The 15215-nt window shown below is 37.8% G+C and overlaps 3 protein-coding genes across 4 annotated transcripts; 1 reads left to right on the top strand and 2 right to left on the bottom strand.

The window, feature by feature from the left end:
- Positions 1–1795: 1795 nt before the first annotated feature.
- Positions 1796–3351, bottom strand: LOC113742607 (trihelix transcription factor ASIL2-like). The gene has a single exon (XM_027270479.2). The coding sequence runs from the start codon at positions 3171–3173 to the stop codon at positions 1986–1988; it is 1188 nt and encodes a 395-aa protein (XP_027126280.1). The 5' UTR covers positions 3174–3351; the 3' UTR covers positions 1796–1985.
- A 2940-nt stretch (positions 3352–6291) lies between these two features.
- On the top strand, positions 6292–10505 carry LOC113742397 (protein ALP1-like). 2 transcript variants are annotated; one of them, XM_072046904.1, is made up of 7 exons: positions 6292–6623; positions 7943–8010; positions 8115–8175; positions 8651–8737; positions 8847–9352; positions 9435–9660; positions 9739–10505. In XM_072046904.1, exons 5-7 carry the CDS (start codon positions 8861–8863, stop codon positions 10293–10295), a joined length of 1275 nt encoding a protein of 424 aa, XP_071903005.1. In that variant the 5' UTR covers positions 6292–6623; positions 7943–8010; positions 8115–8175; positions 8651–8737; positions 8847–8860; the 3' UTR covers positions 10296–10505. The 2 variants fall into 2 exon arrangements, with proteins under 2 accessions (XP_071903005.1, XP_027126035.2); XM_027270234.2 differs by lacking the exons at positions 7943–8010; positions 8115–8175.
- A 1248-nt stretch (positions 10506–11753) lies between these two features.
- Positions 11754–14838, bottom strand: LOC113742396 (protein ANTAGONIST OF LIKE HETEROCHROMATIN PROTEIN 1-like). Its single transcript, XM_027270233.2, has 3 exons — positions 14212–14838; positions 12041–12547; positions 11754–11958 (listed from the first exon to the last, which is right to left on the bottom strand). Exons 2-3 carry the CDS (start codon positions 12530–12532, stop codon positions 11758–11760), a joined length of 693 nt encoding a protein of 230 aa, XP_027126034.1. The 5' UTR covers positions 12533–12547; positions 14212–14838; the 3' UTR covers positions 11754–11757.
- Positions 14839–15215: the final 377 nt, after the last annotated feature.

Raw genomic sequence — 15215 nt, 5'->3', positions numbered from 1 at the left:
TATTAGATGACAGTCCAAAGATGGAGTTCTTTTCCCGTTAAGCTGAAAATTGGATAGAGGAAGTTAGAGAGATCTTGAATTGCTCGTGGACTCCTTGTACTTCTACTGTGGTTTGGGTTTGATGGTTGGTTTTGGTAATGCGAACATGTTATCTTTAGCTGCTTTTTCCTAATTTCTCTAGTATCTCCACGTAACTTAAGGAACAAAAAAAGCATATGAATCCTCGCAATCACTGATGTACTGGTTCCTTTGTTATCAATCTTAGCAGATAAACTAAACACAATAGAAACGTATCAATCCCTTGCTGGTTTCTGATTTCTAGTTTCTAGTTGATTTGCATTGGAGTATTTGGTAGATTAAATAAGTGCTAAATTCGTCTGAAGAGCTCTTTTCCCTATTGATCTTCCTCTGTTGTAGATGGTGTTGATCTTTTAGTATTACTGCGCTTCTTTTGGGATACCTTCAGAATTTAGAGTCTGATGTACATCTTTATGGCTTAGGCACAAACCATATTAAGCATAACGTCACAGCATAAGTCTAAGTGCTTTTCTCTTGCTTATAAAGCATAATTTTACATGTCCACACATTAAGTAGGATTCTGGAACCCAACCCAGAGAGGTTTATTTTAAGCGTTAACTTGTAACACCAGACTGCCCCGCACTTCTACAGCACTAGGATATGGTAGTTAACATAGGCCAATTTTGATTGCGATTATGTGCTTCAACTCGCCCAATTTTCCATGTTTGCAAATTGCAGGTGATTGATGGACAAAACTTACAGCTTTCCAGGGGTTTGGTTTGAGTACGTACATTCAGAAGCTGTTCATGGCTTGCAGAGATTGTTGATGACATCACTTGAAAATCCAGTACTGGAATGATGCCTTGTTCTTGCCTCTGCTTGATTTAACTTCCTCTATTGAGCTGATGTACCTCTTTAAAAGCTGTAGCTATTTTATCACACAATTAAATCAACAAAGGGGCCAACTTCCTCATATGAAATGAGTGGAGGTCGTGGAATATTGTTCCAAACTTGTTGAAAGAAGCTTCATAGTTTATCGCAAGATGATCTCAATAAAAGTTTGAAGCAGAGGCTTCCTGAGATAGAGAAGGAAAAAAGATGGATGCCCTGAAAGAATTAATTTTTCATTGATGTTTCTGAATCAAGATCATCTTTTGATGCTGCCAGCATGACGAGTGACCCTCATTGCCGCCGGAGCTGCTCCCTTTGCAAAGCTTCTTCTGATGAGTCCGAGTTTCAATAGATGATTGAGCATGGTCAAGGAGCTGCCGGGATACTCGCTTCTAAGATGTGCTCGCAGAGGACTGCTGAACCATTTTAGTAAAAAGCTTTTCCATCGAAATGAGGACTGCTGAACCATTGCTTTGGGAAGAAACTATGGACTTCTAAGATGCGCTCGCAGAGGTTGTACAACTAGTACTCGAGTTGAAGAATGTGAGAGTCACGGATATGAATAGCTTCCCCTAGCAGGGAAGAAAGGTATGTACTGGATAAAAGCCCATCTGTTGCAATGAGTAGTTCTAGTCCCAGGTTAGATGAACTTGCAAATGTTACCGGAGGCGGCCTTCCTAACTGTATACATCTGGCATGATTGAACTAGTTGCTAAGAAGGCTAATCTCTCATATGTTAAAAGAAAAGATCGACAGAATGTTTTTTCTAATTTACCCCATATGTTCATTGCAATGACCGTTCAGAAACACGAAATGCATTTTTTTTGAGCTGGCAAATGCAGGAAAGAAAAGCGATTGATGAATCTTCAGTTGGGCATTTAATAACTTGTGTAATGGAGCATTGTGCTGTATCATAGAGTGAATTCTTGAAACTGGTTACACAGAGGAAAGAAAGAAATGAGGATGGAAACTAGCAATTGCCTTGATACAGACACAAATTTCTATTCAACAACATGGGTGCTTCACCCGGAGATTCAACCCAATCTAACTTGAGTAAATCTAAGTTATATATTCTTCTAGTTACTGCTATCACTATGGTGGTTGTTAGTGTGGGTGGTGGCATTGATGTTATTACTGCTGTGATGGTGGTGGTTATTGTTCCCAACTCTCCTACTACTACTGGTCTTGAGCTGTGAGAGCTCCAATTGCGTTTTCATGAAGAACTGCATTCTCTGCAATTCCAGCTCTTTGGCAAACTTCATCCTCTGCTTTTCCATGTCCACCAGCTGCTGCAGCTTCGAGCTCTCAGCTTGCTCGTAAGCTTCCCCAAATTTAAGTATAGCTCGAGTCAGCTCCCTCACTGAATTCCCCCAATTCTTCCCCACAACAACACTTGCTTTATCTGCACCTCCCTCTCTCCCCCTGTTCGTTCCAGGCCCAGCAGGCTTTACTCCTCCTCCCAAATTCATCGGCTCCCGCTGATTCCTCGGCCTCTTCCTTTCGTACGTTGCAGGTGGAAAATCATCAGCCGAGTCAGGCGAACCATCGGGCTCGGACTCCTCATCCGAATCCACCGCAGGAGGAGGGGGAGGCCGTTTCCGGAACTGCTGCTTCTGCTTCTGAAGGTGCTGTTGTGGAAATTTCTCTTGCTGCTGCCTCAGCTGAGGAGCTGATCTAACTCCCATCGGGATTCCCATAGGAACTACCCTTTGGCTTCCGGAGTAGGACGGCCCTGCCCCCGCGCCACCCCCGGAAGCCAGTACGGAGGAGTTAAGCTTAGCAGAAGGTCCAATAAGCTGATCAAGCCTCTCAAAGAAGGGCCACTTACTGGGGCCACCACCGGCGGCGATCTTGGCCTTCTCCAGCTTGTACTTCTTCTTGACGGTATCAATCCGGTTCTTACACTGAATATCAGTTTTAGGGGCTTTGGTGTAGTCTTCGCGGCTGCTGACGATATCGGCGACATCCTTCCAGTGCTTCTGCTTAAGATTCCCCCGGCTGAGCTCTAGATACCTTTCTCCCCAGGCGTCAATTAGCACCCCGGTGGCCCCTTCGCTCCAGCAATCCTCCCTCCCACCACCTCCACTATTTCCAGTAGGCCTCGTCTGCTGCTGATGATGTTGTATGGGTAACGCCAGAGTTAGCGTGTTCTGAGAAGGCGGAACAGCAGCCACCGTCACCGTTATCCTGCCGTTGGGACGCGGTGACACCGGAGATCCGGTACCTCCCGATGGATGTGACTGAGTTTCTTCGTCGTCTTCCATGCCGGAGGTCGAAATCTCGCAGCGATCTAGAGGGAGAGAGAGAGAGAGAGAGTGTGTGTGTGTGGGCGAAGGAGTCAGAGGGAGGGGAACTAGTGCGTGACTGTGCGAGAGAGAGAGAGAGAGAGAACGGAAAGGAGAAAGAGGGGGTTTGGTTATTTAGGGCTTATTGTAGGTTTTAGAGAGAGGTTGACCGGCGGAAATTAATGACCGGGGAGGGGGGGCGTTATTTTAAGGCTGACGACTTTGCAACGGATGTAGGAGTAGGTTAAAAATTGCAGGAAAAGATGACCGGGAACGGGGGAAGCAAAAAAATTGCAAGCACGCAAATTGGGCTTCTTTTTTTTTTTTTTTTAAGTGTTTTGGGATTTTATCGGTTGACGGAAAAGAACGAGTTGGAAGGGGAGGTGGGTGACGGCGTCGGTAAAATGAATGAAGGAAGGGGGTGGGACACGTGGAGCGAGAAAAAGGGGATGGTCCGAATACTTGTTCGGATGTTATTGGGTTGGTTACTGGGAAATCGGTCATCGGCGTGATGAAATGATGCCTCATCAGTCTCCTCCACAGCCAGCGCCATCATAGTCGTACTATTATTACTACTACGACGACCACTAGAGCCCTTCGCCTCCTCTCTTAGTCTTGGCAACTACTACTGCCGGCTGGCTTGGTGGACCTTTTCCCTGTTTTTGTCTGCTTATCGCTATCCTCCCTCTGCCATTTCTGATTTTTTTCCTTTTTTCCTTTCTTTTTCTTTTTTCTGAAGGCAGGCACGACGTTAATCGGTTGCAGGCACTTAAGTACTACTACTACTAATACGCTTCTCTTTTTCTTTCACCAACTGGACTTTGCTTCTTCATCTTTGTGTCCGTTTTACAGGACAGAGTTGTTCTTGGTTGGTGGAAGCTGTCTGTGGAGAATACTTGGAAGCCAAAGGGCTCTCCCTCTCTCTCTCTCTCTCTCTCTCTCTCTCTCTATACAAGACTAGAACAACTACAAATGGTAAAATCCCGGCAAGTGATGATACCAGCGGCCATTCGGATGAATTCGATTAATCAATCAAGGCTTTGTAGGGAAAAGTGGATAGGTTCGCTACATCAGCTTTCATTGAGCACCAAAATCTAAATGCAAGCCAATTCAATGCTAATACCAGACACATCTCGCTATAAATCCTTAGCATCTACTCACGTAGTACTATTTGGTTAGTAGCAATTATTATTATTATTACTACTATATATTTTTGGCCTAAGGACACATTAATTTCACTCAAATTCACGTGCTCGAGTATCATAATAAATTCACACATTATGTGGTTCTTCGAAAAAATTCAAACGGATGCTTAGTGTACTCGTCTGGTCTGGTGGTGATTCTGTCTCCGTAGGTCTAATTGAGTCTCCTTGTAGTTAGATTAGGATAGAGTGGAAGTATGGATGATAATTACCATAATAAACCTGCCAAGAAACAATTGAGGAGAAAATTATTGGCCGGACTCGAACCCTCTCACCGTTCTGTCTAAACAGAGCTTGACGGCTTACCTGGCGGGCAACGACCCCGGTGCTCTGCTACCGCGTCTGCTGATGTAGCATGGCTTGGTACCACAAATTGGTGAGTAAAAATTGGGGACGATAATTAATCTCGCTTACAGGTGTTGTTGACGATAGCGAATTTGGATACATAAACATTACTTAAAATTTAAATTTTACCATGCAACGTCTATCCAATTTTGCTAGCAGCGTATAAAATATTAATCTTTAATATTTTTTATTGAGAAAAATAAAAAAGAGGCCAGTAAAGCCATAATTGTTAACTCTTTCTTCTTCTTCTTTTTTTGTTTCGCGCATTCCTTGGGATAAAAATAGTAAAGCAATCAATTTGACATTGTGAAAATGCAAGTTGGTTTAAGACTGAACAATTCTCGAATGGGGTTTGATGATGAAGTGCAAGCTGTCGAAGGGCCAAACGATTCAAGTATCAACATTCCGTTCAATATTAATTTGGACCTTACAAATACATAGAAGGAGGTTGAGCATTGCATGTTGATCCAAGCTGAAGAAGAAGGGACTTAATAGATCCGCCCCATAGATTGGGTCGCAGCGCGTTTCATTTCAATTTTCTTAGTTCAATCTCTGCCCACAATCCCTTCACGGATTCGATTCAAATAACTAACTTTTAGGGTTTTTTCTTTCTAATTGTCGTTCTATTAATTAGGATATTTTATTTAGTTACTTAATTGTTGGTTATTAGAAATAAATGGCTAGCTGTATAAGTTATTTGGACCATTAGATTAGTAATTTTAATGGAATAAGTGATGTAATTCACGTTTGATCCGAATTTAGACTAGTTTAGCTATTTTGATTATAAATAACCTTGTAATAATAGTTAGATAGACAAATTTCAGCAAATAATAATGAGAGCTTTCTCTTGGTTTTATTGAAAACTTTTCTCCAATACTTTAGAATTAATTTTAAGCGTTTAAATCAACGTATCAACATGTTCGCAAATGCGAAAATTAGAAAGGTCTTTAATTTTTCGCAATACAAACTTAAGTATCAACATCGAGATTTGAACTTGTGAAATACGAGTTTCGTTTTCAGTAACCGGAAGGTTCGTGTTAGGGTTGGAGCGAAATCAAATTGATGCGATCTACTGTTTTTTTTTTTCTTTTTCTAAAAAGTGCATTTATAAAATGGGATGCTGATATTAGCGGGTCGCACAGAGCGACTGTCTGAAGCCGAAGGGGATAAAAACGTGGCGGTGCTGGCTTTTGGGGATCAGACGATGGCGATGATGATGTCAGCAGGAGTCTAGAAACAAAAGAGGACGGACCTCTTCTCACGTAAAATGGATGCAACCAAAGAAGTACTGGCGTGGATATGTTGGTGGCTTAGCAGACGTCATTTTTTACAAGGCGCCGTTAACAAGCAGTACTGCATTCCTCAGGTGAGAGTAATGGGCTCATGGCTTTGGGCTTCAAGTTTAAAAGCGCTTGCAAAAGCTGAGAGAAATCCAAGAGTCTTCCCCACCATTTCCACTTCGATTCTTCTAAGGGTATGTTTGGTTTCCCATGGAATTGAGATTTAGAATTGGAATTGGGGCCCCAATTCCAAATCTGTTGTTTGGATACTGCTTCCGTCAAAGAATTAGAATTGAATCTGAATTCTATAGGGGTCCAATTCCATGATTTGAATTCTTTATTGGACCAAAAGAATTCTAATTCCAATTCCACAACTAAACCCTGCGAAACGGGTCTACACGCGGATCTTGTGGGTAAAAAATTAAAATCGGGTCAACTAGGTAAGCAGCCCTCTCTCTCGATCACTTTTCCTCAACCGCAACTGCTTCTGCTCTGCGTCATCGCCTTCACCTCCACCCTAACATTTTGCCTCTTCCACCACCGTCTCCGGCATCGCTTTTTGCTTCTCCAGCTATCCCTTACCAATCGCAAGACTGCTCCGAGTAAGTTGAGCTAATTCTTCCAGGATTCAGATAGTCACTTTAAGCAGTAGCCATTATTTGCAAATGTTTAAAAGATTAAAAGCATGACGTTTTTAACTGAAATTCACCCTATACGAAGTTGAGTGTTAAGAAGGAAAGAGGGATAATCTGATCATCCTTTGAATCTTCTATGTGATGCAAGTCTTTCATCCTTGAAATAGTTATAGATGTTTGCAAGGTAGTGAAAAATGCAGGCTGACTTGGTAACTTGGCTCGAGTTATACTTTTGCTGGCCAAATCGTCAGTGTTTCACATTAGAGTGGTTGTGATGATTTTCTTTGTTGTTTTGAGGAGAAATTTCACAATTTTTATTCCAGTAATTGAATGGTTTCCAACTGATTTGACCTTGATTTATGGAAGTAAAGATGAGAGTCTAATAAGATCCAGTAATATGATAAATACTACCATGACAACAAAGATTCGGATTTGCAGGTTTTAGATGATATTTTTGCCTCACGGATGCAACAATTGCTCGGGAATGCACTACAACAAAAAGACGTGGAACCCCATATGAAAAATGATTTTCAGGGGATTTTTTTAAAGTTATAAAATATTTTAATCGATTTGGACATAAAAATTTTGGGTGTGAAATGATAGAATTAGAATGAAATCTGGAGGAATTTGGGATCTCAAAGCCATGCTCCTAAGATTGATACGTACTAGGTTGTTGCCCAGGGATACTAATGACAACCTTTTCAGATTGGAAGGCTTAGTTATGACTGTAAAGAATGAATCAATTGAAAATCCCTGGGACAGAGTTCTCTGAGGTATGGAAAAGTTTGCAGTAGATGGTTATACAACAAAGTTCAGTTTATCTTAACTGTAAAAATTAATATAATAATCACTTTAAAAAATTAAGTGGGTTTTTCACTGTCGCTCTAGTATGTTTTTCACTGCATTCCACATCTTCCACCATTGGTACTCTTGGTGATAGTGTACTTATGTCCAGAGTACCCCATTGATCAGAGAGCACTCTGCAGAAATCATCTAATTCCTGCATCTTCGGACAGCTATTGCTGCTAGAGAAAAAGGGATTGACAAAAGGGGCTTTAGGCAGCTTTTGATACCTTCCAAAGAGATGTCAGATGCTCTTCTCTGTCTATTATCCCACTGAATAGCTGTTTTTTATACATTGTATGGAGAAAAAAATTATGTTCCATGGTCAATATCTTGATTTTATATGGGCTACTTGTCAATAAGTTGCAATTTCAACTTCTGTCCATCCTAAGGATCTTATAATTCCATATGGTCATCACGTTACTCTTGTCTATATGTTTCAGCTTCAACTTCTATCCAACGGTTTCAGATTGCTCAAAGTAGGTGGATCTCTTGTGTACAGCACTTGCAGGTGCATATTCCCGTATTTCTCAGTAAATTACAATGCCTTGTATCTTGTGTCTGGGTAAAGATGTACAACTAATTAGTATACTTTTTCGTTTTATGATGGAACAGTTTAACTGTTCCCAGAATGAAGGTGTGGTCGAGAAATTCCTTTCTCAAAACAAATCTGCTGGTAAGCCTTCTAGTGCAGTTTTTGATGCTCTTGCTTAACATATTATTCTGGCTTGAGAAAGTGTTAGTACTCTGGTCAATGAAAATTTGAAGCGCTTATTCTTCTTGTTATAGCTTTAGTATATCTGCTAGTAGTTGGTTCATGTGTTGTTATATTACTGAACGACCAGATTAGATTCTTTAACTTCTGTATGTGATAAAGATAATCAAATCAAGTTAATCCATTACAGAGTTTGTAGAAATGATAGAAATTGATGGGACAATGTTGATTGTTGGAGGTGCTAGTTGTAGAGTTTTAAAATGGGTGCCAGACTTTTCATTTTTCTTGTCAAACTGAGGTGTGAATCTTGAGTTATGGCATCATCCGAATTCTAGACTAGAAGCCGAGTATCCAGAAGCTGGTTTAGTTACTGTGAATCACTTGGGTCTCATTTTAATCACCATTGTGACATCTAATTATGCCCTTGGTTTTACAGGCTTGCTGGAGATAGATTGTGCAAGAACGTGGCCTTATAAGAGCGGGCAGATACCTAAAACTTTGCGCTTTGATCCTAATACATCATGTACGAGTTTTCCAATAGCTAATTTGGTCTTTTGAATTAATAGCTAGTTTGGCATGATTTGGTCTTTTGACTTACCTTTTCTTATTGTTGTCATGATTTTGAATTGCAGAATTGGATATTGACATGGATAAAGAAGGAGACGAGCAAAAAGCAAAAAAGAGAAAAGTGGTAGTTGCAAATTATATGGTAACAATAGCTACATTAGTAGTTTGGTGGCATGAGAAACATATAGTAAAGGAGCCTTACTTGGACTTTAAAGTAGCACGTGAAATATATCTAAGGCGTCTTTACTATGGAAACAATAGAGTTTGTGTAGAGCAACTTAGACTCAATAAACATTGTTTTACTGTTTTATGTACAAATTTAAGAGAGCATTGTGGGTTGATGGATACTAGAAATATTACTGTTGAAGAGGCAATTGCAATGTTTCTCTATGTTCTTGCTCATAATTTTAAGAATCGCACTGTCAATTTTAATTTCATAAGATCAGGTGAGACAGTTAGTCGATACTTTAATATAGTTCTACGTGCTATCATAAAATTGGGGAGACACTATCTTATCCAGCCTGAATCGGAAATGGAAGGTTACGAGCATGAAAAGTGGGAATGGTTTCAGGTAATCAATATTTTTTGATGTTTATTAATGAAGATAATATTTACAAGATTCATCAACTTATGATATTTTGTTTATAATACAGGATTCTCTTGGAGCGTTAGACGGTACTTATGTTAAAGTACATGTTCTTCTTAGAGATCAAGGAAGATATAGGAATAGGAAGAATGAGATAGCAACAAATGTTTTAGGTGTATGCTCCCGTGACATGAGATTTACATATGTATTGCCTGGATGGGAAGGTTCTGCAGCAGATGGTAGAGTTCTACGGGATGCGTTAGTTAGATCAGATCCATTAATTGTTCCCAAGGGTATGTGACAATTAGATATCAAGTGTTTTTTTTTCTTTTAACTATAAATGAGTAATAATTTGTTGTCTAACATTACAGGCAAGTACTTTCTTGTTGATGCGGGTTATGCAAATAGCTCCGGTTTCTTAGCTCCATATAGGGGAGTTAGATATCATCTTAGCGAGTGGTCTGCTAGTGGGAGCAAGCCTCAAAATTTTAAAGAGTTATTCAACCTTCGACATTCAATTGCTCGAAATGTGATTGAAAGGACATTTGGTTTGTTCAAGAAGCGGTGGGCCATTTTGAGAGATGCATCTTTTTTTGATGTTAAGACTCATGTCATGATAATTAATGCATGTGCCATCCTTCATAACCTTATTCGAGTAGAACAACCAAATGACCCTTACTTGGATGAAGTTGATGCTGAGATGCGAAGAGTACAACATGAGGTTGATGATGAAGATGAAATGGAAGATGAAGATGAGGAAAATGGAATGGAAGATGATGGTCCAAATAATGATGGTGGTGTAAATGATGTTAACGAGAATCGAATTCGAACAGTACAACCAACTAGCGAGTGGACACAATTTAGGAATGCTTTAGCACGAGCAATGTTTATTGACTATCAAATTAGACAAGGCCATCATGGAAGTTGAAATTTGATAGGAATTTATTCGAACTTAATTTCATATTAGAATGGCCATTTATTGAAAAATAGTAGCAATGTATAATTGTGCTTTTCTTTCTCTTTTTTTTTTTTTGGCTAAAAACACTTTGTTTGCGTATTCCTCTATTTCTTGTATTCCTATATTGAAATTTCTTGTAAGATACAAAACTCAAATATTTATAATAGGTACAAGTTATGACCTTCCTCCCAATTCATATCATAGAGTAGGCTTTTGATTTTCTAAAATTTAAAGTTCTTAACTTTAAAAACGTATCAAGGTTTTAACTCGATAAATATTAACTACTTTTTAAGTTAGAATATACAATTATTTTTTATTTAATATAATTTAATTTTTTTTAAAAAAAGAATTTTTTATTTTTGCAAAAAAGGAACTAATTTTTTTTCTTTTAAAGCTTTATTAACAATTAGTTAAATGCAAGAAAAAATAAATTATTAAAGGTACTAATTGGTTTTTTCCTTAAAGCTTTAGTAACAATTAGCTAAATGTTAAAAAATTATTATATAGTAAAAAAAAGAAATTTTTTATGTAAGAAAATATTAGTTGGAAACAATTCTAATTCCTAATGAATTCTTCTCCCATACAAACAAAGAATTTGGAATTTCAAATAAATTCCGTATCAATTCTATGCATTTCCCAAACGAAAGAATTGAAATGACTTGGAATTCCAATTCATAGAATTCCAATTCTATAGAATTTCAATTCTAATTCAATTCTAATTCTGTAGAACCAAACGTACCCTAAGATCAGAAAGAATAGGGTAAGTTTGATTTCATATGTAAGTACAACGGCTCTAGTGCGTTTTCTGGGTCCGGAAGAAATTCATTCATGTTCAGCCTTAACGTACGTTAATATTTGCAATTAAACCTTCTTTTTTCTTTTTTCATAACCTGGAACATGCCCTGATTCGAACATTTAAGATCCGAACCGGCAGACCAAACCGGAGAAGTGCGCTACGACCCCACGCAGCTATCTCGGACAAATCACGAGAATTCAAGTTCAGGATAAGATTCTAACCCAAAATTACAAAGGGTACGTTTGGTTCTACAGAATTATAATTGAATTAGAATTGAAATTCTATAGAATTGGAATTCTATGAATTGGAATTCCAAATCATTTCAATTCTTTCGTTTGGGAAATGCATAGAATTGATATGGAATTTATTTGAAATTCCAAATTCTTTGTTTGTATGAGAGAAGAATTCATTAGGAATTAGAATTGTTTCCAACTAATATTTCCTTACATAAAAAATTTCTTTTTTTTACTATATAATAATTTTTTAACATTTAGCTAATTGTTACTAAAGCTTTAAGGAAAAAATCAATTAGTACCTTTAATAATTTATTTTTTCTTGCATTTAACTAATTGTTAATAAAGCTTTAAAAGAAAAAAAAATTAGTTCCTTTTTTGCAAAAATAAAAAAGGATCTGATCTAATCTAACGCATCCCGTAGAACTCTACTATCTGCTGCAGAACCTTCCCATCCAGGCAATACATATGTAAATCTCATGTCACGGGAGCATACACCTAAAACATTTGTTGCTATCTCATTCTTCCTATTCCTATATCTTCCTTGATCTCTAAGAAGAACATGTACTTTAACATAAGTACCGTCTAACGCTCCAAGACAATCCTGTATTATAAACAAAATATCATAAGTTGATGAATCTTGTAGATATTATCTTCATTAACAAATATAAAAAATTATTGATTACCTGAAACCATTCCCACTTTTCATGCTCGTAACCTTCCATTTCCGTTTCAGGCTGGATAAGATAGTGTCTCCCCAATTTTATGATAGCACATAGAACTATATTAAAGTATCGACTAACTGTCTCACCTGATCTTATGAAATTAAAATTGACAGTGCGATTCTTAAAGTTATGAGCAAGAACATAGAGAAACATTGCAACTGCTTCTTCAACAGTAATATTTCTTGTATCCCTCAACCCACAATGCTCTCTTAAATTTGTACATAAAACAGTAAAACAATGTTTATTGAGTCTAAGTTGCTCTACACAAACTCTATTGTTTCCATAGTAAAGACGCCTTAGATATATTTCACGTGTTACTTTAAAGTCCAAGTAAGGCTCCTTTACTATATGTTTCTCATGCCACCAAACTACTAATGTGGCTACTGTTACCATATAATTTGCAACTACCACTTTTCTCTTTTTTGTTTTTTGCTCGTCTCCTTCCTTATCCATGTCAATATCCAAATTCTGCAATTCAAAATCACGACAACAATAAGAAAAGGTAAGTCAAAAGACCAAATTTTAAAAAGTGAGTGTTAAATTCTACATAGTCAATTGAAGCTAAAATGATAGCTAATGAAACCTCTGACATAATAATCTGCAATAATATTTTTGCCTTTCCTGAAATATTACATTTACAGCTTGTGAATACAACTATTGACAGAAACAAATATATTGGCTTATACACCTTTAATACTTTAGAGATCGCTTAGGAAATAGCTACAATTTTGTAATTCATTAGTTTGTGCAAGTTGTTGGTAAACATAATTATTAGCTTCTGTGATTCATTGCTATGATCAGGTTAGTGTTTCAATTTGGTACTGCCCATTTTGCCTTGAAAAACAAGCTTGGGAAACTATTACACTCAATTCTGTGAGTTACAGAACAAAAGATTAATTATCTTCCCCTTGAAACTCCTCTATATATGTGTGTGTGTGAGATAAAGATAGCTATTTACAATTTCCTAACTAGCAATGAATTGCAGGGAAGGCCCAACTGTTACACCACATAAGCTTTAAAATATGCGTAACAATTGATTATATACAGAAACATACACCAAAGAACTGCAGGACAACTGTAGTATAGAACTAAAAATTCGCTCTGTCAAAGTAAATTTGTGATTCCTTCTATGATTCTAGATACTAAGTTAAGAAGAGTAGAACTGGTTTTAAGAAGATTTTTTAATCTGACACTATCTTAAGAATAGATTCAACAGCCACTGCATTATAGAACTAAAAGTGAGAGGCAAATATGCACCAGAAAAATCCATACATATGTTAAATGAAGAACTTATGCTGACTTATTTGGACGGAACCTTTTTGCAAAAGCAATTTGGAGATGTTGCTAAGATCATCACTTATGTGCACAAAGCTTTCTTTCTAGAAACAAGACTAATTGGCTACGAGAAACATCAAAATCCTTCTAAAGCCTTCTATGAGTCTCATCAAAAGGAAAGATTTAGTAGAGTCTCATTTAGAGGGAAGCTCTAATGGAGTGGCATCCTTAAAATTATGGATGGATAATCAGCTGAAATTCTACATAACACAGCTAAATATCTCATCTTTCAGTGTAGAATCCAAATGCAGTATCAATTTGTGGTTCCACAATGCAAAAGCTTCTAATAGATCTCAAAAAACCATTTTAAGGAAGACATACGAGATTACCCCTTTCATCTTCATCACCAATATGATTTTAAACTAACATTATATATTCCAACAAGCTAAAACTTGGACTCGATTTAACTAATTGAACTCAAACCCAAAATAAGAAAAAGGAAACAAACGATCAACTTGTGCTTTTTTTTTTAATCCTTATTAACAGCATAAATCTAGAAGCCAAAAATACTAGAGCAAAATATCAGAAAATACAAAAAAAAAAAATGTTGTTTGATTGGCAAAAATTTAGACAAATTTACCTTCACAAAACAAAACAAACCATTGCAATGTATCCAATGAAAAAAAAGCTATGTAATAAAGCCCATAACCAATGATTAATTGAAAAAATTAATCATAATTTTCTTTTTTTTTTGAAGCAAAAAAATAATTTTGTGCTAGAAAGATGCTGGAAAGATTAAGAGATTATTCTGATAGTAGATTATTTTGATGCTGGAAAAATTAAGAAACAACTCTTACCAACTTGGCTTGTAATTTCCCTAATATGATGGGTGTTTAGCGCGAACCACCGGTACCCTATTCGAGGTTGCCATGTGTTAGTACATCTTTAGGCTCAAAGTTCCGCACAGGCCATTTCAATTCGGGACAATAGTAGCGGCAAAATCTCAGAGACCAAAAGGTGCTCCTCTGCTGTGTTGCGTTCGCATTATCCTTCCTGGGTGTCTCACAAGCCCTAAATGTGTCTGAAATTTGGGGTGGACAGTGGCGAGAGTGGCGAAGAATGGAGGAAGTGGCCAGAGAAATGGAAGGCAGGGGGGAGACGGTGGTGGGAAAGGTAAGATATTAGGATTGCAGGTGGAAGTGATGGTGGAGAGCAGAGCCCTAGCGGCTGAGGAAAATGGTGAGTTAGACAGGAAGAAAGGGGTGCCAATATCCTTTGACCCGATTTTAATTTTTGACCCATACTAGATCCGCGTGTGGACCCGTTTAGTTGTGGAATTGGAATTGGAATTCTTTGGTCCAGCCAAAGAATTGGAACCATGGAATTCGATCAATTTGGAATTGTAATTCGATTCTAATTCTACAGGAAAGATAGTACCCAAACACAAGAATTGAAATTGGAGCTCCAATTCCAATTCTACACTCCAATTCTATGGGGAACCAAACGTACCCAAAGAGTTTTTAAGAACCCGCTTATCGCTGGATCACCCCGCGAGGGCAATTAAACCTTCTTCGTTGACCGAAAGATGTGTGTACGTATGTTTCGTGTTACTGGAAGGCATACAGCTTCTTCCACGGCCTCGTTGGCAAAAATGTTTAGGATCCCAGTAACAAAGACAGGACATGCATGCGTTCGTCACGCTTTAATTTCTCCGTGATATAACTCTCACTTTCAATATTGAAAGTAGCTATATAGAACAAATTTTTATGAATCCAACACGTAACATGTACGGACAGTGATTTGATCCTGACATTTTCTTTTGCCGATCTCTCAAGAGCAGACATTCTGATGACGGTCGGGT

The sequence above is a fragment of the Coffea arabica genome, chromosome 4e (assembly GCF_036785885.1).
Source record: "Coffea arabica cultivar ET-39 chromosome 4e, Coffea Arabica ET-39 HiFi, whole genome shotgun sequence".
In the NCBI taxonomy this organism is placed as follows: domain Eukaryota; kingdom Viridiplantae; phylum Streptophyta; class Magnoliopsida; order Gentianales; family Rubiaceae; genus Coffea; species Coffea arabica.
The sequence above is the reverse complement of the archived record's forward strand: the minus strand, read 5'-3'. Positions and strand labels throughout refer to the sequence as shown.

What these genes read in the sequence shown, in the direction of transcription:
- LOC113742397 (XM_027270234.2), top strand. Translation starts at nt 8,861, where the DNA reads ATGGATAAAGAAGGAGACGAGCAAAAAGCAAAAAAGAGAAAAGTGGTA. An exon ending in AAAAGTGGGAATGGTTTCAG is followed by an intron (nt 9,353 to 9,434) that starts GTAATCAATATT and finishes TTTATAATACAG; the next exon opens with GATTCTCTTGGAGCGTTAGA. An exon ending in TCCATTAATTGTTCCCAAGG is followed by an intron (nt 9,661 to 9,738) that starts GTATGTGACAAT and finishes CTAACATTACAG; the next exon opens with GCAAGTACTTTCTTGTTGAT.
- LOC113742396 (XM_027270233.2), bottom strand. Translation starts at nt 12,532, where the DNA reads ATGGATAAGGAAGGAGACGAGCAAAAAACAAAAAAGAGAAAAGTGGTA. An exon ending in AAAAGTGGGAATGGTTTCAG is followed by an intron (nt 11,959 to 12,040) that starts GTAATCAATAAT and finishes TTTATAATACAG; the next exon opens with GATTGTCTTGGAGCGTTAGA.
- LOC113742607 (XM_027270479.2), bottom strand. Translation starts at nt 3,173, where the DNA reads ATGGAAGACGACGAAGAAACTCAGTCACATCCATCGGGAGGTACCGGA.